The sequence below is a fragment of the Oncorhynchus keta genome, chromosome 35 (genome assembly GCF_023373465.1).
Source record: "Oncorhynchus keta strain PuntledgeMale-10-30-2019 chromosome 35, Oket_V2, whole genome shotgun sequence".
In the NCBI taxonomy this organism is placed as follows: Eukaryota; Metazoa; Chordata; class Actinopteri; order Salmoniformes; family Salmonidae; genus Oncorhynchus; species Oncorhynchus keta.
In genome coordinates this window covers 50141062-50165577 of record NC_068455.1, presented here as the reverse complement: position 1 = coordinate 50165577, position 24516 = coordinate 50141062, and the positions used below count along the sequence as shown (strand labels likewise).

The following is a 24516-nucleotide window of genomic DNA, read 5'->3' as shown; positions in this document are numbered from 1 at the left end:
ATAAACGATGAAAGGCTGGTTGTATTACATATACCTGCATACATACTGGACTGATAAGGAACACTGCTATAACTATTATTATTATTAGTAGTAGTATTATAATGATTTGAACAAGTTGGGACAACCCTTCAGTTAACTACTGTACCTATCAATTATCCAGTAGTAGTGATTATGGTTCCTCAATATACATTTAACATATTACAACGTAGGCTATGTGTTACAGCACTACTTTTGGTGTGCCCTTGAGAAAATGTTATGTAATTGTCCCCTCCAAAGTTGATATCAGATTTTAGCCCCAGCTAGGGCAGATGGGTCACATGGATTCTCTTTCAGTGCAGAACCCTCTCTTTCACTGCAGATCCCTCTCTTTCACAACAGATGTAGCAGCTACCCCTATAGCAGCAGTGGCGAGACAACAGAGGTCCTCAGGAGGCTTCCAGTGGAGGTGCGTGGGTTGTTTGACCAAATTGAGGTGCTGATCAGAATTTTGTTTGTGGTGCCAGTGTCTTCATGTGAGGCTGAGAGGAGTTTCAGTGCACTCCGCAGGTTAGAGACTTGGCTACGGGCTTGCATGGGCCAAGAGAGACTGAATGGCATTGTTGTCTGTAATGTACATAAATACAGGCTAGTCTCGAGGGAAAATATCTGCCAGCAATTTGTTGGATCCATTGAACCCCGCAAACATATGTTCGGTTATTTTATTCAGTAGTGTGTATAGCAGTGGTTCTCAACCTTTTTTGGGGGTACTGGAACCACTGCATATTTTGAGGCAAGGTTTTGAGCAGTCCTCAGGGACCTCCACCCCCTCTATATTGTATGTAAAGTTAGTGGAAACCTTGTGGTACTGAATACATTCATTATACTTTTTGATTTCACGGACCCCTAGGTGTCCATGGACGATGTAGTTTGGTCCTACGGTTTGAATGGAATAGAGGAGATTTCACGTTGTAACTTTATGTTGCAGTGTTTTTGTACATGAGTTGTTGTATTTTGGTACTGTCAACACTGAAAGCACCTAGCAATGTATTGGGGATGTGTGTTTTACCTTGCTCCTGTGTAGAACAACTTGTCAGATGGTGCATTGGAGACTGATGTGTTCCTGTCCTGTCTTTTCACAATACTATTGCAGATCAACATAAAGCCTAAAAGACAGCCGTGGTGTCGCTCTTAATTTCTTGGTTCTCCTGTGGTACATAAGAAACCCACTACACTTTGGCATATGATTGCTGTAAATAAGTGTGTTAGCTAGCATACACCGATGTAATTGTAACTTAAGCCCACTGCTAACACAGTTGTCTTCATGCTACAGATTTTGCCAACGACAGCCATCAATATCATTAAGCCCTGCACAACTAACGTGCTGTTTCCCATTTAACAACAGCAACAGAAATAAAAGTTGCTCAACTGGGACCACTGGCTGATGTGATTTACCCGGCTCACTGGTTGCTGCGGAAAAGGAGGAGGTCAAAAGGGGGGGTGGGTGAGTGTAACCGATGTGAAATGGCTAGCTAAATGGCTAGCGAAATCCAAATAGAATGATAGAAGCCCATCGCCTACTGTAAATAACCTTTGTGTGTGTGTGTGTGTGTGTGTGGTCAGCCAGACAGGAAGAAAAATGGAAGAAAAAATAAATGTCATCAATGTTTCACAATTATGTCATTAGGCAGAGCAGGCAACAGATGGCACACAGACAGCAGAACTGGGGACAGATATGCAGGGACAGACTGGCAGAGACAGGGAGTCTCAGGTAAGTTTTACACCCATATACAGTCAGTGTACAGTACCATTGCCACCTACTGTCCAGTATGTATGCAGGTATATGTACTTACAACCAGCAATACCAAGAAAGGCTGGTTGTCAGTACATACATACTGGACTGATAAGGAACACTGCTTTAACTATTATTAGTAGTAGTATTATAATGATTTGAACAAGTTGGGACAACCCTTCAGTTAACTACTGTACCTATCAATTATCCAGTAGTAGTGATTTTATGGTTCCTCAATATACATTTAACATATTACAACGTAGGCTATGTGTTACTGTGTGACAGGTTAAAGGAAATATTCATAGCCTGTTATATTTAAAAAAATATAGTAGTATGTGAGGATCTTAAAACATCTAAGGTTAAAAGATGCATTCAGTATTAGTTGATAGAGATTGATAACATTCATATAATTGTGTTAAAGTTCAAATCCGTCAAGCATACAAAGGGTACGAATTGTGAGTAATGTGTAAACGTTATATTGATTACTTTATTTTGTGGTGCCAAAAAGTGTTAATCTGTGATCTACAAAATGCTCTTAATCTATGAGGCGGAGATCGATTGCTCTGGTCTCCACCCATATTCCTGGGAATATAGCGGTCTTTTCTCATTGAACTAAAAGTTGAATTGAGAATACAACACTGTATCACTCTCGTGATCATTTCTCCCCTGTTTTCAGGGGCGTAACAACAGCACTACTTGTCCCTGCACTACTGGTCCTCTACGGTTTGAATGGAATAGAGGAGATTTCACGTAAATTTTATGTTGCAGTGTTTTTGTACATGAGTTGTTGTATTTTGGTACTGTCAGGTATTTTCAGCATTGTAGCAGCTATTGCACTACAGAAATAACCACTTTTCCATAAACAAGGTCTAAATCATGTTTGATTGCACTCTGGATACAATGTTTTTTACAGAACTGTTCAAACTAGATGATTAGGAACACTGGACATTTTTCAGCAAGTTGCAGCAATTGAACTACAGAAATAACCACTCCCATAAACAAGGTCTAAATCATGTTTGATTGCACTCTTGGAAGTACATTTTTTACAGAACTGTTCAAACTAGATGATAGGGACACTGGACAATTTTCAGCAAGTTGCAGCAATTGAACTACAGAAATAACCACTTTTCCATAAACAAGGTCTAAAATCATGTTTGATTCACTCTGGATACAATGTTTTTTACAGAACTGTTCAAACTAGATGATTAGGAACACTGTGGACAGTATATAGTTATTTGTTTCAAAATCTATACCTTCACCAATTTGGCCACTTGGGTACATTTGGGCTACTTGTGTGGGACACCTGGGTGACTTCGTGATAAATGTCATGTAAGCACACTCATTTTGGAAGTTATCATTCTGAAACTTTGCACAAGTACTGTTGCCCTCTTATATTTTTCACTGAAATTGTCCCCATCATCCTATCTGAATGTTTGTTTTATCTTGTTCATTTTACAGATGATGATACAAAAAGATGTATGTTTTTTTTCATTGTTTTATCTAAACCAGATCTATTGTGTGTTCTCCTTCATTCAATTCACATTTACACAAACTTCAGTGTTTTCTTTCAAATGGTACCAATAATATGCATATCATTGGTTCTGTGCCTGAGCTACAGACTGGTAGATTTGGGTATGTCTTCAGGTGGAAATTGCACAAAGTAGGGGGGGAGCTGCAAGAGGGTAACAGTGTACAAAGAAGGGCCAGATGTATACAGAATGGAGTCATCTGCGTAGAACTGGATCAAAGAATCACCCACAGCAAGAGCAACATCGTTGATATATACAGAGAAAAGTGTCGGGCCGAGAATTGAACTGTGGCACCCCCATAGGCCCGGACAACAGGCCCTCCGATTTGACACACTCTGAGAAGTAGTTGGTGAACCAGGTGAGGCAGTCATTAAAGAAACCAAAGCTGTCGAGTATGCCAATAATAATACGGTGATTGACAGAGTCAAAAGCCTTGGCCAAGTTGACGGAGATGAATGCGCTGTACTGTCTTTTATCAATGGCTGTTATGATATCGTTTAGGACCTTGTGCGTGGCTGAGGTGCACCCGTGACCAGCTCAGAAACCGGATTACATAGTGGAGAAGGTACGGTGGGATTTAAAATGGTCAGTGATCTGTTTGTTCACTTTGCTTTCAAAGACTTTAGAGAGGCAGGGCAGGATGGATATAGGTCTAGAATAGTTTGGGTCTCGAGTGTCTCCCCCTTTGAAGAAGAGGATGACTGCGGCCACTTTCCAATCTTTAGGAAATTGCAGATGATACGAAAGAGAGGTTGGACAGACTAGTAATAGGGGTAGCAACTATCGCGGGCGGATAGTTTTAGGAAGAGAGGGTCCAGATTGTCTAGCCCAGCTGATTGGTAGATCCAGATTTTGCAGCTCTATCAGAACATCAGCTGTCTGGATTTGAGTGAAGGACAAGGGGTGGGGGGTTAGTGAGGCTTCGGCAAGTTGCTGCGGGGGGTGCAGAGCTGTTGGCCGGCGTTGGGGTAACCAGGTGGAAAGCATGGCCAGCCATAGAGAAATGCTTCTTTAAATTCTCGATTATCGTGGATTTATTGGTGGTGACAGTGTTTTCTAGCCTCAGTGCAGTGGGCAGCTGGGAGGAGGTGTTCTTATTCTCCATGGACTTTAGTGTCCCAAAACCTTTTGGAATTAGAGCAGCAGGATGCAAATTTCTGTTTGAAAAAGATTGGAAAGCGAAGGCTAACTGCCTGTGTATATATATTGGTTCCAGACTTCCCTGAAAAGTTGCATATCACAGGGACTATTCGATTCTAGTGCAGTACGCCACAGGATGTTTTGGTGCTGGTCAAGGAGTGAACCAAGGGCTACAGTGGGGCAAAAAAGTATTTAGTCAGCCAACAATTATGCACATTCTCCCACTTAAAAAGATGAGAGGCCTGTAATTTTCATCATAGGTACACTTCAACTATGACAGACAAAATGAGAAAAAAAATCCAGAAAATAAGATTGTAGGATTTTTTTATGAATTTAATAGAAAATTATGGTAGAAAATAAGTATTTGGTCACCTACAAATAAGCAAGATTTCTGGCTCTCACAGACCTGTAACTTCTTCTTTTAAGAGGCTCCACTGTCCTCCACTCGTTACCTGTATTAATGGCACCTGTTTGAACTTGTTATCAGTATAAAAGACACCTGTCCACAACCTCAAACAGTCACACTCCAAACTCCACTATGGCCAAGACCAAAGAGCTGTCATAGTTGAAGTGTACATATGATGCAAATTACAGGCCTTTCTTATCTTTTTAAGTGGCAGAACTTGCACATTTGGTGGCTTACTGAATACTTTTTTGCCCCTCTGTATATCTGTTCTTAGTTCTACATTTTTTTGAAAGGGGCATGCTGATTTAAGATGAGGAAAGCACTTTTAAGGAACAACCAGGCATCCTCTACTGATGGGAAAAGGTCAATATCCTGCCAGGATACCCAAGCCAGGTCAATTAGGATGGCCTGCTTGTAGAAGTGTTTTAGGGAGCTTTTGACAGTGATGAGGGGTGGACGTTTGACCGCGGACCCATAAACAGACGCAGGCAATGAGGCAGTGATTGCTGAGATGCGGCAGCGTAGCCTAGTGGTTAGAGCGTTGGACTAGTAACCGGAAGGTTGCGAGTTCAAACTCCCGAGCTGACAAGGTACAAATCTGTCATTCTGCCCCTGAACAGGCAGATGTTTTATTCTGTACAGAGGACCATTTTGTACAAAATCTAAGATCTATAACACTACATAAAACAAAGTAAATCATATGTACATAATATTAAATGAAGCCATATAGTACAGGTCACATACAAAAGGACACTTGTCAAGTTATTATATTTTGTAAAGTACATGTTCAACTAAAATCCTGCAAAGAATTTAGAAAAACAGTCACCAACATATTTTTTTCCCGTCTAACTTGTTTTACGAGTCATTTATCTATGGGTCTACACAAAAACAACAGTTAGAACAAAAACAAAATGCAAACTGATAAAATATCTTAAACCAATACCGTTAAATAAAAAGCAAATATATTATTTTAGGATAGAAATTGTTTTGGTGAGTGCCATTCTTCCAGGGGGAAAAAATACATGTTTAACATTGGTTGTATAAATGTACACCTTTTCCATTCAAGCAAATATGAATAATACAGTTGCCAAGCCTCGATCTGTCTGTTTTAGCATTGGCCATTTCCATTGGCAGCTACAATGCTAAAACTAGCATCCAGGCTATAAGTTACCAGGGACAACACAAAACACATTACAGATTGTATACCCATGCTAGATTTGGAAGTTCAAACAATGGTTCAAGAGATGACCCACTTGTAAATGTTAATGTCCAAAACACTCCTGGATTTGACAGCTTCCTGACTTGAGAAAGCAGAATAGACTGTACATATATACTCAACGGGATACAGAGCTTCATTTGAATATACACAAACATGTCACATCTTTCAAGTTTTCAGGAAGTGCTCTTCAGGTAGTTCAATATGCTTTTTCTTAACAACTACACGATTCATCTACTTCCAAGAGTTATTCAGGTCTGGAATCACCGCTCGGTCTCTACTATCTCTGTGAATGTGCCTGTGAATCAGTATATATTATTGGCAATGGACACGTGCCCATTTAACCGTCACATGAAATGGTTTTCCCATCCAAACAGTGTTGCTATTCTCCTCATTGGGGCCAAAAATTATTTCATATCTCTCATGATAAAAGGCACTCCGATGTCTTCGAAAAGGATGTCTTATGGAAGTGAATAATTTGTTCTTTGCTTAGTAACAGTCCATTCAGCTCCACAGAGAAGCACATCTGGATAAGGGTGGTGGTAAAAATGTAAAAAACAACGGGGAATAGTGAGCATGCTGGGGGGGTATGAGATGAACACGACATGTGATATCATGGGTACCTCTGAAACTGATGGAGGTCAATGCTTGAGTAGCAAGTAGCTCCAGGACTGCTGAAGCCTGGATCATCAACTACATGTCTATTCCACATTGGTTCAACTTAATTTCATTGAAATTACATGGAAACATTGATTCAACCAGTGTGTGCCCAGTGGGGTATGCATTTAAGATGGACTAGATTGCAGTCAGGCTGTGCAGAAACACTGATCTACAAATCATCTTGCATCCCAAATAACTACTCATTATGTGATACCCCCAGGTAAGGTGTCATAATGTGATTCCAGTAAAAACTGGCTACAGATGTTGAAATATCTAAGAGGGGCTTTTGAGTATGACAAACAGGGTGGAAACTAACAACCACCCAATGTGTTTCTCTATATGAAATAAACCATTGTTTGAACTGTCAATATTTCTGTCAATAATTACACTGTGAAATTTCCAGCTCACATATTGCAGATGGAATTCAGATACCCATCTGAAAAAGGAAATAAGACCAAATAAAACTTTTATATGGCACAAAATGTAGAGTGTAAAGAGTCTAGTGTCCACAGAGAACATCCCTTCCTCCCTCTCAATCCCCGTCACAATGTGACTTCATCAGAACAGATGGATCAGTCACTTTAGACAGCCCTGTTGCTCTTCAGCTTATTAAAAACAATTGTCAAAACATCCGAGGCCAAAAAAATGAAGGCAAACACAGGCTCTACCTAGCTAGTCGCCCTTGACAGAGGGCAGAAACAAAAAAAAGTACACAAATGGTCTTGGCACTGGCAGATGTCCCTGGGATAAAAATAAAGTCCGGAAAGTCGATCCAACAGTCCTACCCCTCCATCTAACCATCTGTTTTTGGTTGTTTCCCCTTGACAGAAGAAGAAAAGAAGTCTCCCTCATTCAGTTTCTGCTCTCTACGTTTGTTGTGCATTTCACATGAGCTTGTCATGTCGCAGGTGGAACGAAACGTCCCCATTTTCATTCATACAATAAGAGCAGGGAGGGATGAGCCGATATACTGTTTTATGCACAATTCAGCGGAAACAATAAGGAAAACAATGACTCCGCAGGACCGACAGCTAAAAGAGTTGCGGCCCCACCCCTCCCCCCAAAATAAACACCAGAGAAAGCAGAAATCCGAGTGAGTTGGGGCAGTGTACTGGCGAGATAGGGAAACCGGGCCAGTATTCTGAATGTGCTGTGTGGGTTGGGAGGTGGGGTGTGGAGAGGCGACGGTACTCCTTTAGGGGACTGGACAGAAGAGAAGAGAGAGGAGGGGCAGACCTAGAGCCTATTGTGGGTGGTGATCATGTCATCAGCGCGGCGATGGGTCTCCAAGGCTTTTGTGGTGTAGATGTCCTGAGGGAGATCCGACTCGCGCTGCACCAGAGGACGGTCTTTTCTCTGGTCTGTCTGTTGTAACTGCAACAATGGAAGGGTGGGGAGGGTTAGAGGTGACAGTTAGCTCCAAAGGAATAAAATAGTTTGCTTGTGTAACTACATTATTTCCCTTGGGTTAAGCACTACCAAGTTTGCCACAAGTACCACTTCCTTGTTCACATCAAATTCATGCTAAACTTTCTCAATTGACAAAAAAATGCTAACCATGCATCATCTTAAATGAACTAATCCAAGTTTCAAATAATATATAATATATAATAATATAATATATGCCATTTAGCAGACGCTTTTATCCAAAGCGACTTACAGTCATGTGTGCATACATTCTACGTATGGGTGGTCCCGGGGATCGAACCCACTACCCTAGCGTTACAAGCGCCATGCTCTACCAACTGAGCTACAGAAGGACCCCTCAAAGAAGAAACACCAAACAGGAAGGTGAGAAAAGAGATGATGAAATGTTAGTGATAAGCTACCAGGACTACCCCCATGTCATTTAAAAACACATGCAAGGCAGATCCAGTAGATACTGTACATAACACACAATAACAAATGTACTTGATTCCAGTGTTCAGTCCGTAGTTTGACTTGTCATTCCTTCTCTATAGGAGCTATGCCCATTTTGAAGAGAGGTCAGGGCTCATATTCATAAAATGTCTCAGAGTAGGAGAGGATCTAGGATCCATTTAGATCATAATGAATAAGACTACAGGTACGGAGGGAACCTGATCCTGGACCAGCATTGGTAGATAAAGAAGTCAACATTTACCTGAGTGAATTCTTCCGTTACTGTCTTTTTTAACCTGTGAACTTCTTCAGAGGTTAATAGACCATCAGACTCCATTTCTACTGGTCCATTGAGGACAGTGGAATCAACACACATAAGAAACGAATATAACACAAAGTAAAGCCAAAAACAATGGTAACTTGTTGCATGCAAAGAAAGATGGAATCAGAGGTTAGATAAGCAGAAGGGTTGAAACTCTGATGCTGGAGTCATTGCTTCTATTAATGATTTGGTTATAATTTAAATGGATGACGTACAGACATTGATCATTCAGTTGAAGCCTCTAAATCTAAAAGATGTATGTTAGTACCGTGATTAAGTAGATATCATGAAATATAATTTTACCTTTCACTAGGACTCTGATCCAAGATCCACATTAGCACACTACCTAGAATAAAACAATATATTGAGAATGCAGATAGGTTGAACTCATTGGCTATGGCACCCAACCAATCACTTGCAGTGCATGAGTATAAAAACTGGTCATGCTCTGCACAGCATACCAGAACAGTCCTCAGGGGGTACAGAAAGAAAATAAAACAACTTCAGCTCTTTAGATGGCACACACAAACAATGCTGTGAAGTGAGTCTTAGTGCAGATGTGACCCTCACTCACATGTGATTTGGCAAGGTTCTCAATCTTGAGCCAGGCCTCTTCCCTCTCTTTTGACTTGGCCTTTTCTCTATAGGATGAAACAGACAAAACGTCAACATCATCATCTAGTGTTATGTCTTGTAAAATCCCAAGAGTAAACAGTACTGCGAGGAGCACGTTTTTCTATGCAGTCTATGGAGTAGCTACCTCTAGTAGCCTAGAGATCAAGCAAAGAAAAAGTACAAATGGCTTTAAAAGGTTTTACATTTGGAAAAGGTTGTCTAAGTAAGAGAAACCACTCCACTGCCCCTTGTGCCCCCTACTGCTGGTCAGGTGTATTTATTTGAAGGATCGGTATGATGTGCAATTAATATGGTTGATTTTTAAGGTTAGGGAAAAGTGCCACTTTAAGGATGTCAATATAAATTAATGTATTTATGGTTGTTTGTAATTGTGTCTTACCTTTTAATCATTGTGTTGATTTTACCGTCGAGGACCACTTTGGAAACAAGTGTTTTAATTAATACTTTCAAGTGATATCCTTTGGGTCCACATTGTACATGTCTGTTACCCAAAATATATATTTTAAAAATAATAATAATCTATAGTCATGAACATGAGGATCCCGAGTGAACCAGCATTCTTAGGCAAGAGGCATCACTACAGTCCCTGGTTCGAATCCAGGCTGTATCACATCCGCCTGTGATTGGGAGTCCCATAGGGTGGCGCACAATTGTCCCAGCATCGTCTGGGTTTGGCCAGGGTAGGCCGTCATTGGAATAAGATTTTTTTCTTAACTAACTTGCCTAGTTAAATAAAGGTTAAATAAAATGTGACATTACAATCTACAAGTAACTGCTAAAATAAAGGAAATGTTGTTTTGTTCAATTAGGTTGAGATCTGATGACTGACACGGCCATGGCAAATGGCTTACATCGTTTTTATGCTCATCAAACAATTCAGTGACCACTCGTGCCCTGTGCATTATCATCCTATAGCAATGTCTGTAAAAAGAGTGTACAAATCCATCAATCACGTGACACCATTAATTTTAAGACTCAATATCGCATTGAAGCCAGTTAAGATGGTGGCTCATGAAAACATAACATGCGCAGTTTGAGCTACTCAAGGAAGTTATGTTGCATGCTAGCTCAGTGCCGCCCCCTCTCATTGATTAACTCAAGTTGAAGGCTGCAGGCTGCAATTAGGAACTAAATGAATGTGTGGCTTTCAAATAAAATTTATTCAAGAACATATATCTGGTCTATTAGAAGCAATTATTGGTACCATGATTGTAATTCAAAATGGTTTAATTAAACAAAAATGGACATTTATCATTTATAATAATTATAATGGGGGGATCCTGTTTTCTGCTAACAGTACTGCGGTTGGCCTTGAACTTCCATGGCTTCAATGAGAGGGGGCAGTCTTCTCCCCTGGGGCTTAGCCATGGTAGTCAAAATATTGGATTGCCCAGCATTTTTATACAAGACCCTAAGCATGATTGATGCTAATTGCGTAATTAACTCAGGAACCAGAACTGTGTGGAAGCACCTGCTTTCAATATACATTGTATCCCTCATTTACTCAAGTGTTTCCATTATTTTGGCAGTTACCTATAAGTCCCTTAGGGTATGAAAATCTGAATGAGAATATTGAATCATAATCTATAGTCATCATTAAAATAGTCTAAACATTGAATCAATCTATAGCTGTGTTGCACGGTATACTGAAACTTCAAGAAATGTCAATCTCAGTGAGCAGAACTTTCAAGTTTCTTAATATTATATATCTTGACACATTGATTAAAATAATCATGGCCTCTAAACCTTCAAGCTGTGTACTGACCCTATTCCAACTAAACTACTGAACGAGGTGCTTCCTGTGTTTGGCCCTCCTATGTTGAACATATTAAAATGGCTTTCTATCCACCAGATGTGTACCAAACTCATTAAAAGTGGCAGGAGTAAAGCCTCTTGAAAAAGCCAAACCTTGACCCAGAATATATTTAAAAAACTAAAAATCGGCCTATATCAAATCTCCCATTCCTCTCAATTTTTTTGAAAAAGCTGTTGGAAACCCAAATTGGTCTGTGGATAGCTTGTCCTCTGACAAATCAACTGTAAATGTCGGTGTTACTCAAGGCTCCATTTTAGGACCACTATTGTTTTCACTATATATTTTTACCTCTTGGTGATGTCATTCGGAAACATAATGTTTACTTTCACTGCTATGCAGTTGACACACAGCTGTACATTTCGATGAAACATGGTGAAGCCCCAAAATTACCCTCCCTGGAAACCTGTGTTTCAGACAAAAGGAAGTGGATGGCGGCAAATGTTCTACTTTTAAACTCGGACAAAACAGAGATGCTCGATCTAGGTCCCAAGAAACAAAGAGATCTTCTGTTGAATCTGACAATTAATCTTGATGGTTGTACAGTCGTCTCAAATAAAACTGAAGGACCTTGGCGTGACTCTGGGCGCTGATCTCTCTTTTGACGAACACATCAAGACTGTTTCAAGGACAGCTTTTTTCCATCTACGTAACATTGCAAAAATATGAAATTTTCTGTCAAAAATGATGCAGAAAAATGTATCCATGCTTTTGTCACTTCTAGGTTAGACTACTGCAATGCTCTACTTTCCGGCTACCCAGATAAAGGGCTAATTAATCTTCAGTTAGTGCTAAACACGACTGCTAGAATCTTGACTAGAACCAAAAAATTGTATCTCTAAATATTACTCTAGTGCTAGCCTTGCTACACTGGTTTCCTGTTAAAAACACTAAAATTCCTTTCTGAAGCTTCTAGATTGCAATAGTCTACATTACAATCTTTAGTCAGCATTTGCCATGTACAAATGTAAATGATACTATTACATCATAATTCATAGTCTTAGCTACAAGTCAAGACTTCAGATAATTATGCTCATCTCAAATGATATTGTTTACATACTTATTTTTCTCTGCTCTGAACTGCTGTGTGCAGTCATCAAACAGCTTCTGGTTCATTTCCATGAAGAGCTTGAGAGCGTTGTAGATGAGGCCATGGATGGTCCTGCACACACGCACGCACGCACACACAGAAGTGAGTCAGTCTACCGTCATGTCTTAAAAGGCAGCCCTGTCCTCCATCCCAAACCAAAATTTGATTCAGGGGAATGAGTAAAGTAGGTCTGTACTAATGTTGAGCTCTCCGCATTCAACACTGCACTTTCAGAGCAGCTCAAGTTAAATAACTCTCATTCCACATAACAAGGTGTTGACATTGAAGGGGCAATGTCTTTCCAATTCAGCTAAATTCTATACATTTCCTAGGGGCCTGGGGTCTAATATGGATTATTGGACATTTTTCAAAACTGAACGTTTGATTGAGCCTGCCTGGAGTGCCAGATGGGTGCGCACTTTTGGGACTATTATATTGGTTCCATTGCACCAGGCAAGCTCAATCAACGTTTTTGAAAGAAAACAAATAACATTTGAACGCAGGTCTGGCTGACACTGCATGTCCTGAGAAATGGAAGTAAGTGACCAATGGGGCATTCTGATTAGGCCACAAAGCGGAAAATGTTTTGCAATGAAAAAGTTGCATTTATTAGTCCCTCCCTATTTCAGTTTGTCATCTTCCGTTTGGTGCCCAATGAACGCGGCCCAATTGGACGGGCTACTTACTTGTTCCAGTGGGTCTTGGAGTTACGGTAGAGTGCCGGGAACATGATGGGCAGGATTTTGGCTGCATTGTCGCTGATTAGACTCATGATGTACTCATTGTTCCAGTAGTACAGAGCTCTCTCTGCTACCTGCACAGTGACCACAAGCATACAGCACCATCGTTCAGGACATCTCACTCAATATGATAACGGAAGGGGAAGCCATATACTGTAGGGCATCAGAAGGGTAAGGGACACCCTCTTCTTGTCCATAGACTGCTTTCAGGATAAGGAAATTAATATGTATTTTGAGTGACCTATCCCATTAATTGCAGGAGCATTAGAGGGGCAATAAGAGTACTACTGATGAGTAGTCTTGAAAGATTAAACAAAAAGGTGACAAAATTAACATGTCACATCCTTCCCTCAAGCCTATAATTATGGGCACCCTTGATAAATGATGAGTGAAAAAGACTGTATAAAATAAATACAAATGCTGATGTATATTGCATTCTCAAAATGCTCAGAGAAAGAATTTGTTAAACAGGTAATACAAACAGTCTCTAAAAGACAGGGTTCAAAAGTATTGGCACCCCTGTTTTCAATACTCCAGCAACCTACCGGTGTGAGGATAATGACACAGCCATTTTCTAAAATGTTTTATGAGAATGGACAACTCATTGGGAGGGATCTTAGCCGCAAGTTGATCTTCCAACAAGACAATAACCCCAAGCACTGTTAGGAAATTATGATTAATATGACTGAACAAATCATTTTAAATGGAACTGTAAGTAAACTTATACTCTGTTTTATTATATCTGATTAACAATATGAGTTCATAAGAAGGGATTGTGTGACATGACAAGGAGTAATAAAAAGTTAAAGAACACCATTCCAACTAGGCAGAAACAAATGGGTTGTGGACTGTGTAAACACATAAGGTCGTTAGCCTATGGTTGACCCTACTGAAACTTAGCTCTGGGGTTTTTAGATAAGGCAGTGAGTGCATTCCTAGGTTTTCTGTTAATTAAAATGGTCCTTCTGTAGCTCAGTTGGTAGAGCATGGCGCTTGTAACGCCAGGGTAGTGGGTTCGATTCCCGGGACCACCCATACGTAGAATGTATGCACACATGACTGTAAGTTGCTTTGGATAAAAGCGTCTGCTAAATGGCATATATTATATTATATATTAAAACTGTCAGTTCAGTGGTGATCGATAATGTTGAGGGGTCAAAAGTTCTGGGAGTGTGTTAGTAAGTTAGAATTAACTTTTCACCTTACTTTGTCTCGGTCGAGAGGAGGGGATTCTGTTAAAGCAGTGAAATGACGTCATGATCTGTATATAAACTGCTGCACGTGTTTAAGTGGTAGCGCGCTCCGAGAATACATTTTATTACCTATTATTGAAAGACTGGTCTGCGTCTATTTTATGCAAACAAGAAATCTTACAAATTCTCATAAAATAGATTAAGGGCTTTCAATTGATGAAAGCACATTGGCATAATTAAATTATACTAACAAGCACTCATCAAAATTCACAAATAAATAGTTAATTGACGACTTTGGGTTCAAGTCTCTGTACTTGATGCCTTGAAAACCTATGGTTTGAATTGAATAGGGCAGTCCAAAAGAGCAAACAAAGGATATCAAGGATCTGGAACGATTCTTTATGGAAGAATGGTCTAAAATCCCTCCCAAATTGTTCTCCAATCACATAAAACATTTTAGAAATAGGCTCAGTGTCGTTATCCTCGCATGGGTAGGGTGATGGAGTATTGAAAACAGGGGTGCAAATAATTTTGAACCTTACCTTTTTGAGATGATTTTTTATTACTTGTTAAACAAAATGTATTTCTCTTTGCAATTGTATTATAAAATAAAATTTCCCCATTTTTTTGAGCCTATTATTTTTATCAAGGGTGCCAATAATTATGGACCTGACTGTATATTAAGTCAGTTCTCTACTACAAGTCTGATCCAGGCATAACCGTTAAATTCCTGGTTCTTGTTTTGTTTCCATTGTAATGGACTGCTTAATTCTCGGAACCAAATAAAAGCATTTCACTACTGAATTTTACTTTCCCACAAGATTATAATGACTCTAAAGATCAAATGGCACTAATAACGGGGTTCCTGTGGGGCATGGGGTCAGAGGGTCAGTCACCTGGAAGTGCGGGCTGGACACACACTTTGCCAGCTGCCTGAAGAGTGGCTCCATGACCTTGACGAACTCAGACGGCTCAATGACATCGAGAATCTCCTCCAGCTCATTGAGGAACATCACCTCTTTGGGGCTGTGAGTCTTTGGCCAGTATTTGAGAAGGGCCATTACCACCTGGGAAGACAATGATCAGTGAGTGGAGTGGATATTGACCAATATATTAGTTAGTAACACTTTATAATGACTTCCATGAATAAGCATTTACTTTAATATGACCTTTTTTATAGTGTATATGCGAATAATAAATTAATAAATTATTTATAAACTTGTAATGAGCATTTACACTTTTTATCAAAACCGATCAATTTTGATAAATGGGTTGATATGCATTGCAATAGCAATACCTTCTGAGATGATGCAATACAACAACACAGAAGGAACAAGCAATACAACTTCAGCCTGTAACGGCTTTCGTCTGTGGACGAAGGATCGGACCAAAGTGCAGCGTGATTAGAGTTCAACATGTTTAATAAAGACCATAAATGTGAACACTACAAAATACCAAAACAACAAATGTAAAAAAATGAAACAATCCTATCTGGTGCATAGACACAAAGACAGAAGACAACCACCCACAAAACCCAACACAAAACAGGCTACCTAAATATATCAGGCCAAACATAGAAATGGGAAAACTAGACACACAACATAGAATTCCCACTCAGCTCACGTCCTGACCAACACTAAAACAAAGAAAGCACAAAAGAACTATGGTCAGAACGTGACACAGCCTCAGGTCAAGTACTATAAACAAGCGATTCACAAGGAAATGTGAGGAGAGATTTCACATGACTTACTGGTTCAGTGAGAGTGCTGTCCTTCTCTAGAAATTGCACAACACAGTATGCCAGCTAGGGGGAAGAAAAAACAATATATTACACAATTAGTGATGATTCAATTAGTGAAGACACAATCTTATTGTTTTGACACACACCAAAAATAGTCAGAAAACAGATAATTGTGGTAACTAATACTTTGGACGCAGTAATACTAGCAGTATAACGGCAATATAACTGCAATGTTCTGCACTGCAATGACAATTACTGTAAGGCATTTTCCTCATTTTGCATTAGGCTGGGGCAAAACAGATGCTAACACATAGATCAATTGCTAATTGAGTTACTATGCTATGCAATGGCCCACAGAGCAGACTAAGAACTGTTCCACCAGCTCAAGGGACCCACTTGGCTGACAGCAGTCATACAGGGAAAGAGACACATGCCGGCCCAGAGAGCGAGAGAGAGCAAGAGGCCCCTGTCAAGGACCTTTGTCGACATAGTAACTCAGGCTTGTGAATGCCAGGTATCGGATTACAGCTAACTTGTAGCAGCCAGGATACTGCTCTCACCTCCCCCACTCACTGCCTGAACAGGCCTGACCCAACTGGAAACAACACCACTGTGTGCCAACTGGCCATAACTAGGGCTATACTCAGCCATTTCCATAGATTTCTATACATTTCCATAGGAGTATTCAGCAGGGGAAAAAAGGAAAACAAATCAGAAAGTTGCAGATCGAAATTTATTGAAGAGAGCTGAAACAACTCCCTATTCTTGACGACAGAGAATCGTGTCTGTTCTACACAATGCATTTCTATCGGAACGTTCTGTAACTTCTCACCCTCCTGAACCGAGCCCAGGGCAGCATGGCTGATAGCAGAACAATCATCAGAACTGTGTCATGTTGAATAGGGCCACACAATGGAAAACGTTTTAAAATGTCTTTCACAGGAAAATGAAAACACACGTTTGGACAAGTAAAGGTAGTCCCTCCCTGTTTCAGTCTGTTTTCTTACCTTATGTGCCTAATAAACATGACATTAAACATGAAAAAAAGAAGGGCTTACCTGTGGATGGTAGACACTAAGTGATTTGACTTTGTGCAAAGGCAACAGGACCTTTAACAGGAAAATCTTGTGCTCCTCCTTTAGTGGTAAGGCAAACCCATTGATTATACTGTGAATGGAGAGAGAAACAAATAATTCAACTGAACTAAAAATAGTAACAGAAAATTAAAGGGATAAAGGATAAACAACAGCTGACCATGAATGGTTAGAGATCCTATCTGCAGTCGAGAAGACATCATGAGACTGGATAACAGTCAAAAATAACTATTCTAACTCCACTGCAAGACACACTGGATAAGAGCTTAAAGTGTACCTTCCGAGTATCTCCAGTAATTCTGCTATTCCATTATGGTGCTCAGTCTCATAGATAAACCTGTTAAAAACAGAGAGCCATTTTATTTAGTTACGCAGCTAAAAACATACATTTCTTTGTAGTTATAAAACTAAACAACCAAATTCACCATTGAATCTTCAGCAATCAATTTGATGTGTTAAAATATCTAAGATTAAACAAATCGTCTGAAATTAAACTCACCTATAAAATATATTATTGATGTGTTTTCTGATGTAGGCCCGTAGTCCCAGGAATTTCCCATAGATCCTGTGGAGAGTGGTTTTGAGGAAGTCCCTCTCCCGTGGGTCCTCACTGTCAAACAGGTCTAAAAGCTGTGGACACATGACATCACTCCCATCAGACTCCACAAAACCAAAGACAAGACTTTACACTTAAAGAAAGAAATGCCCTTGCCATCACAATAAAACTGTGTGAGCGTTCAACAATGTGCGAGTATCCATGTTTCTATAAGCTCTTACCTGCATCACAAATTTTTGGTCGATGTACTTCTTTGCTATGTTCGGTTGAAAGTCAGGAGATTCTAAAAACCGAAGGAAAAATTCGTAGACGAGCTGTAAAGAAAGAAAACCTTTTACAAATACCTAATTTGCTGAATATAAATATAAATATAAAGAAAGATCATGTCCAAAATGCTAGTCATAATCTTTCCTTACAAAAATGTTTTGTAAAATCACAGTAATTCCCCAATGCAAATCCTATCATAATAAAAAAAAAATTGAGAATTGGATTCATCCCCTCTACCACACGGAACCCCACTAATCCTACCAATGGAAACGCACGAGGTGGCTAATAACAGACCTCCATCCTATGCTAGCTTGCTACCGATGGCCCGGCTAGCTGTCTAAATCACCGTGACCCCAACCAACCTCACTACTCATTGGACCCTTTTGATCACTCGACTAAGCATGCCTCTTTAATATTCCTTGTCCATTGCTGTTCTGTTTAGTGTCTATTGGCTTATTTCACTGTAAGAGCCTCTAGTTCTGCTCACTAGACCTTATCCAACCGATTAGTTCCACCACCCACACATGCGATGACATCTCCTGGTTTCAATTATGTTTCTAGAGACAATATCTCTCTCTTCATCACTCAATACCTAGGTTTACCTCCACTGTATTCACATCCTACCATACCTTTGTCTGTACATTATACCTTGATGCTATTTTATCGCCCCCAGAAACCTCCTACTCTCTGTTCCAGACGTTCTAGACAACCAATTCTTATTGCTTTTAGCCGTACCCTTATCCTACTCCGCCTCTGTTCCTCTGGCGATGTAGAGGTGAATCCAGGCCCTGCAGTGCCTAGCTCCACTCCTATTCCCAAGGCGCTCTCTTTTGATGACTTCTGTAACCGTAATAGCCTTGGTTTCATGCATGTTAACATTAGAAGCCTCCTCCCTAAGTTTGTTCTATTCACTGCTTTAGCACACTCTGCCATCCCGGATGTACTAGCTGTGTCTGAATCCTGGCTTAGGAAGACCACAAGAAATTCTGAAATGTTCATCCCAAACTACAAAATTTTCAGACAAGATAGAACTGCCAAAGGGGGCGGTGTTGCAATCTACTGCAAAGATAGCCTGCAGAGTTCTGTCCTACTATCCAGGTCTGTACCCAAACAATTTGAACTTCTACTTTAAAAAATCCACCTCTCTAAAAACAAGTCTCTCACCGTTGCCGCCTGCTATAGACCACCCTCTGCCCCCAGCTGTGATCTGGACACCATATGTGAACTGATTGCCCCCAATCTATCTTCAAAGCTCATGCTGCTAGGCGACCTAAACTGGAACATGCTTAACACCCCAGCCATCCTACAATCTAACCTTGATGCCCTCAGTCTCACACAAATGATCAATGAACCTACCAGGTACCTCCCCAAAGCCTTAAACACGGGCACCCTCATAGATATCATCCTAACCAACTTGCCCTCTAAATACACCTCTGCTGTCTTCAACCAAGATCTCAGCGATCACTGCCACAGCGGTCAAACGACCTCCACTCATCACTGTCAAACGCTCCCTGAAACACTTCAGCGAGCAGGCCTTTCTAATCGACCTTGCCGGGGTATCCTGGAAGGATATTGATCTCATCCTGTCAGTAGAGGATGCCTGGTTATTTATTTTAAATGCCTTCCTAAACCATCTTAAATAAGCATGCCCCATTCAAGAAATGTAGAACCAGGAACAGATATAGCCCTTGGTTCTCCCCAGACCTGACTGCCCTTAACCAACACAAAAACATCCTATGGCGTTCTGCATTAACATTGAACAGCCCCCCATGATATGCAGCTGTTCAGGGAAGCTAGAAACCATTATACACATGCAGTTAGAAAAGCCAAGGCTAGCTTTTTCAAGCAGAAATTTGCTTCTTGCAACACTAACTCAAAAAAAGTTCTGGGACACTGTAAAGTCCATGGAGAATAAGAACACCTCCTCCCAGCTGCCCACTGCACTGCAGATAGGAAGTACTTTCACCACTGATAAATCCACCATAATTGAGAATTTCAATAAGCATTTTTCTACGGCTGGCCATGCTTTCCACCTGGCTAATCCTACCCCGGTCAACAGCACTGCACCCCCCACAGCAACTCGCCCAAGCCTTCCCCATTTCTCCTTCTCCCAAATCCAGTCAGCTGATGTTCTGAAAGAGCTGCAAAATCTGGACCCCTACAAATCAGCCGGGCTAGACAATCTGGACCCTTTCTTTCTAAAATGATCTGCAGAAATTGTTGCCACCCCTCTTTTGTGTCATCTGAGATTCCCAAAGATTGGAAAGCAGCTGCGGTCATCCCCCTCTTCAAAGGGAGGAGGGGGAACACTCTTGACCCAAACTGCTACAGACCTATATCTATCCTACCCTGCCTTTCTAAGGTCTTCGAAAGCCAAGTCAACAAACAGATTACCGACCATTTCGAATCTCACCATACCTTCTCTGCTATGCAATCTGGTTTCAGAGCTGGTCATGGGTGCACCAGACACGCTCAAGGTCCTAAACGATATCTTAACCACCATTGATTGATAAGAAACATTACTGTGCAGCCGTATTCATTGATCTGGCCAAGGCTTTCGACTCTGTCAATCACCACATCCTCATCGGCAGACTCGACAGCCTTGGTTTCTCAAATGATTGCCTCGCCTGGTTCACCAACTACTTCTCTGATAGAGTTCAGTGTGTCAAATCGGAGGGTCTGCTGTCCGGACCTCTGGCAGTCTCTATGGGGGTGCCACAGGGTTCAATTCTTGGACCGACTCTCTTCTCTGTATACATCAATGATGTCGCTCTTGCTGCTGGTGAGTCTCTGATCCACCTCTACGCAGACAACACCATTCTGTATACTTCTGGCCCTTCTTTGGACACGGTGTTAACAACCCTCCAGGCAAGCTTCAATGCCATACAACTCTCCTTCCATGGCATCCAATTGCTCTTAATTAAATACAAGTAAAACTAAAGGCATGGTCTTCAACCGATCACTGCCTGCACCTGCCCGCCTGTCCAACATCACTACTCTGGACGGCTCTGACTTAGAATACGTGGACAACTACAAATACCTAGGTGTCTGGTTAGACTGTAAACTCTCCTTCCAGACCCACATCAAACATCTCCAATCCAAAGTTAAATCTAGAATTGGCTTCCTATTTCGCAACAAAGCATCCTTCACTCATGCTGCCAAACATACCCTTGTAAAACTGACCATCCTACCAATCCTTGACTTCGCCAATGTAATTTACAAAATAGCCTCCAATACCCTACTCAACAAATTGGATACAGTCTATCACAGTGCAATCCGTTTTGTCACCAAAGCCCCATATACTACCCACCATTGCGACCTGTACACTCTCGTTGGCTGGCCCTCGCTTCATACTGGGTTGCCAGACCCACTGGCTCCATGTCATTTACAAGACCCTGCTAGGTAAAGTCCCCCCGTATCTCAGCTCGCTGGTCACCATAGCATCACCCACCTGTAGCACGCGCTCCAGCAGGTATATCTCTCTGGTCACCCCCAAAACCAATTATTTATTTGGCCGCCTCTCCTTCCAGTTCTCTGCTGCCAATGACTGGAATGAACTACAAAAATCTCTGAAACTGGAAACACTTATCTCCCTCACTAGCTTTAAGCACCAACTGTCAGAGCAGCTCACAGATTACTGCACCTGTACATAGCCCACCTATAATTTAGCCCAAACAACTACCTCTTTCCCTACTGTATTTATTTATTTTGCTCCTTTGCACCCCATTATTTTTTATTTCTACTTTGCACATTCTTCCACTGCAAATCTACCATTCCAGTGTTTTACTTGCTATATTGTATTTACTTTGCCACCATGGCCTTTTTTTGCCTTTACCTCCCTTATCTCACCTCATTTGCTCACATCGTATATAGACTTGTTTATACTGTATTATTGACTGTATGTTTGTTTTGTGTAACTCTGTGTCTTTGTATGTGTCGAACTGCTTTGCTTTATCTTTGCCAGGTCGCAATTGTAAATAAGAACTTGTTCTCAACTTGCCTACCTGGTGAAATAAATAAATAAAATAAATAATGTTCCATAATAAACAGATGTGCTCGTTTGGTCTGAGCCAAGAGTTAGGGAAGGTCCAATTGACTTTAAACTAAACTAAACTAAACTGATTAGATGCTTTCATTTTACAGCACTGTACTTCAGAGAATGTACGATTTGCAGCATTTAAATCTTACTCAAACAGCAGGGACGTGTGTTCATTAGGACATGCAACAGAAAACTCTTTACGAACAAAAATGTGTGTTTAGGACAAAACCAGGTAGTTTCCGTCTGTTTTCTTCCGTTTGGTGCCGAATGAACACGACCCGGGCCATGTAAGCTGGGTTATTAGATACCCTGGGTACCTGGAGATGTGGCCAAGCAGCCTCAAGTGTAGGCTCGTCCTCCTCCGGGTCAAACTCTGCTCCTGTGGGGTTGGATGAAGGAGGCAACGTTCGGAACATGTTCACCGTAAACTGAGGGTGGGAAAAGCACAACAAAGTATACTCAGATTCAGTAGATCACCCTGATGAAGGCCAGTATGGAGCCGAAACGCGTCCCTGGCTGTTGTTTCATTTTACATCGAATGTAACAGGATCGCCTTGGGATTTTTTTTGTCCAAAAAATATAGGCCCTGTTTAAATACTTTAAAATGCATCCTTGATCCTTCCTTCATACCTTACTTAAACACAGATATAAAATTGGTGAAAGTAATGGATGAGAGAAAGTTCCCACTCTATCTAGTCACTTATAGATCTGTGTTTACCTCAAGGAGATAAGGAAGGAAGGGCGCATGTCTGAAGTTTTCAAACGGGGCAGTAGTATATACCAGGCCAACTCAACCAGTTGTACATATTTTATTGGAACCAAGTGTGTTATCATTTGTCTCCAACATCAACTGACTTGCCCTGTGGGGTGCTAGCTATAACTGCTATTCCCAGTCAAGACAGATCATGGGACAGTGCAAGTGGCCTGAGGATATAGAACACTGCTATTTTTGTTGGTTGCAGAGCTGCTAGCTAGGTAAACAAGTTCAAGTCCAGATATAGCTTTTAAAAAGAGAAAATATACATTTATTCATTCACAGAGGTTTTTAATTCAATGTCAAATGATTATAATAACTCATTAGCTTCACAGCTTACTGTGGAAGCTTTGATGTATAAAAGAAAAACACTTTAAAGTGAATCTGGGTGATGTCTGCTGAAAGACAAGCGAGAATACAGTAGGGAGCCGGGGTAAAAGCATTACAATTTAAATATTTTAAAATCATGGACTGAAGGAAATGCTTTGACACTTGAAAAGGCTCACTGCGTTTACACACTTATCCATGACAGCCTTATGCTAGGCCACAATGAGCTATCACATTAAAAACCACGTCAGGTTAACTTGATTGGTCACGCATGTAGAGAATTGCTTCATGCTTCAGATTTGTAGTTTTTGTATGGCTGTGTGATGTCAATGGCTCCTCAATGAGGGAAATTGGAAATTCAGTTTGGTTTACTTTTTTGAATTGAAATGAACCCCATTCCTATCTGTTACATCTGGTGTTGTCACTATCTATCTCTTTCTTAATTTGTGGAGCTCAAATGTAAAGCAAATCCCTGTAAAAGGCTAATAATCTGGTTAATAATTCTGACCTGACAGCTCAGAATGTGCTAGCCTCAATGGAGATTCTCATGGTATTGTATTCTTTCTGTTGGAAACATGTTTTAAAGCGTGCTACCCTTAGTCTTTCATTCTGAACAGTGGGACCCGGGACATAAAAATAGCACATTCTGAGGGATAGCTTAAATTGTCAGAAAGTAGCACATTCTGGGCGGTAGCACAGATGATCATAACACCAGCTCTACCCAGTCCAATTCAAAAACAGCCATATTCACCCCAGCCTTAAGGCTGGCTCATCTACTCTCTTCCAGTCAGTCTGCTGACACTCACCATGTGCACCACCTCTGGGTAGACGGGCTCTGTGATGACGTTCCTGTTGTGGGTGATGTACTCGACCATCTCGCTCAGCGCCGCACGCTTCACCTCCTTCCATTTCAGGTCACTTAGTGGGTCCGACAGGAAGTCAAAGAGCACGCAACACTGGCGCAGCTTCTGCACAAACAACTTCTCCTGCTCTGCCAGAGCACAGTCTGAGGGAGAGAGAAAATAATGTTTTATAAAATGATTATTTTGAAAAATACATTTTCAATACTTTTTTATGTAAATTGAATGTTATATAAGGGTCCAGGACACATTTGTGATTTCACATGTTTTAGAGAAATTAACAGCAAATCACTTCCTCATTGTGTAGTATGGGGGCCCTGAAAAAACATGAAGAAAATCTCCAAAAACACCCAAATATGTCCTTTTAGAAATGGCAAAGCTCTCAGTATAGTGATGCAGGTCTTTAGATTTCGTACACATGAAGTTGTCATTCTGAACTTTATCCACAATGTTATATTCCCATTTGCGCAACTCAAGCGGTTCCATTTTCCATGTAGCCTGCTGG

General features: G+C 40.8%; 1 protein-coding gene across 18 annotated transcripts in view; it reads right to left on the bottom strand.

The window, feature by feature from the left end:
- Positions 1-5442: 5442 nt before the first annotated feature.
- LOC118368600 (serine/threonine-protein phosphatase 2A 56 kDa regulatory subunit gamma isoform-like) overlaps positions 5443-24516 on the bottom strand; it is a 32829-nt gene continuing 13755 nt past the window's right edge. For 3 of the 18 annotated variants that reach the window (XM_035752836.2, XM_035752834.2, XM_052495787.1), the window contains 14 exons: positions 23958-24157; positions 22388-22498; positions 17986-18078; positions 17708-17838; positions 17486-17545; positions 17173-17281; positions 16124-16177; positions 15270-15440; positions 13127-13254; positions 12411-12512; positions 9476-9542; positions 9205-9243; positions 8842-8882; positions 5443-8093 (listed from right to left, as the gene is read on the bottom strand). In XM_035752836.2, the coding sequence (XP_035608729.1) occupies positions 9211-9243; positions 9476-9542; positions 12411-12512; positions 13127-13254; positions 15270-15440; positions 16124-16177; positions 17173-17281; positions 17486-17545; positions 17708-17838; positions 17986-18078; positions 22388-22498; positions 23958-24157 (1259 nt within the window). In that variant the 3' untranslated portion in view covers positions 5443-8093; positions 8842-8882; positions 9205-9210. Of the gene's footprint in view, positions 8094-8841; positions 8886-9204; positions 9248-9475; positions 9543-9916; positions 9954-12410; positions 12513-13122; positions 13255-15269; positions 15441-16123; positions 16178-17172; positions 17282-17485; positions 17546-17707; positions 17839-17985; positions 18079-22387; positions 22499-23957; positions 24158-24516 lie in introns of those variants that run through there. The other 15 variants (XR_008091332.1, XR_008091333.1, XR_008091335.1 and 12 more) reach the window with 15 other exon arrangements.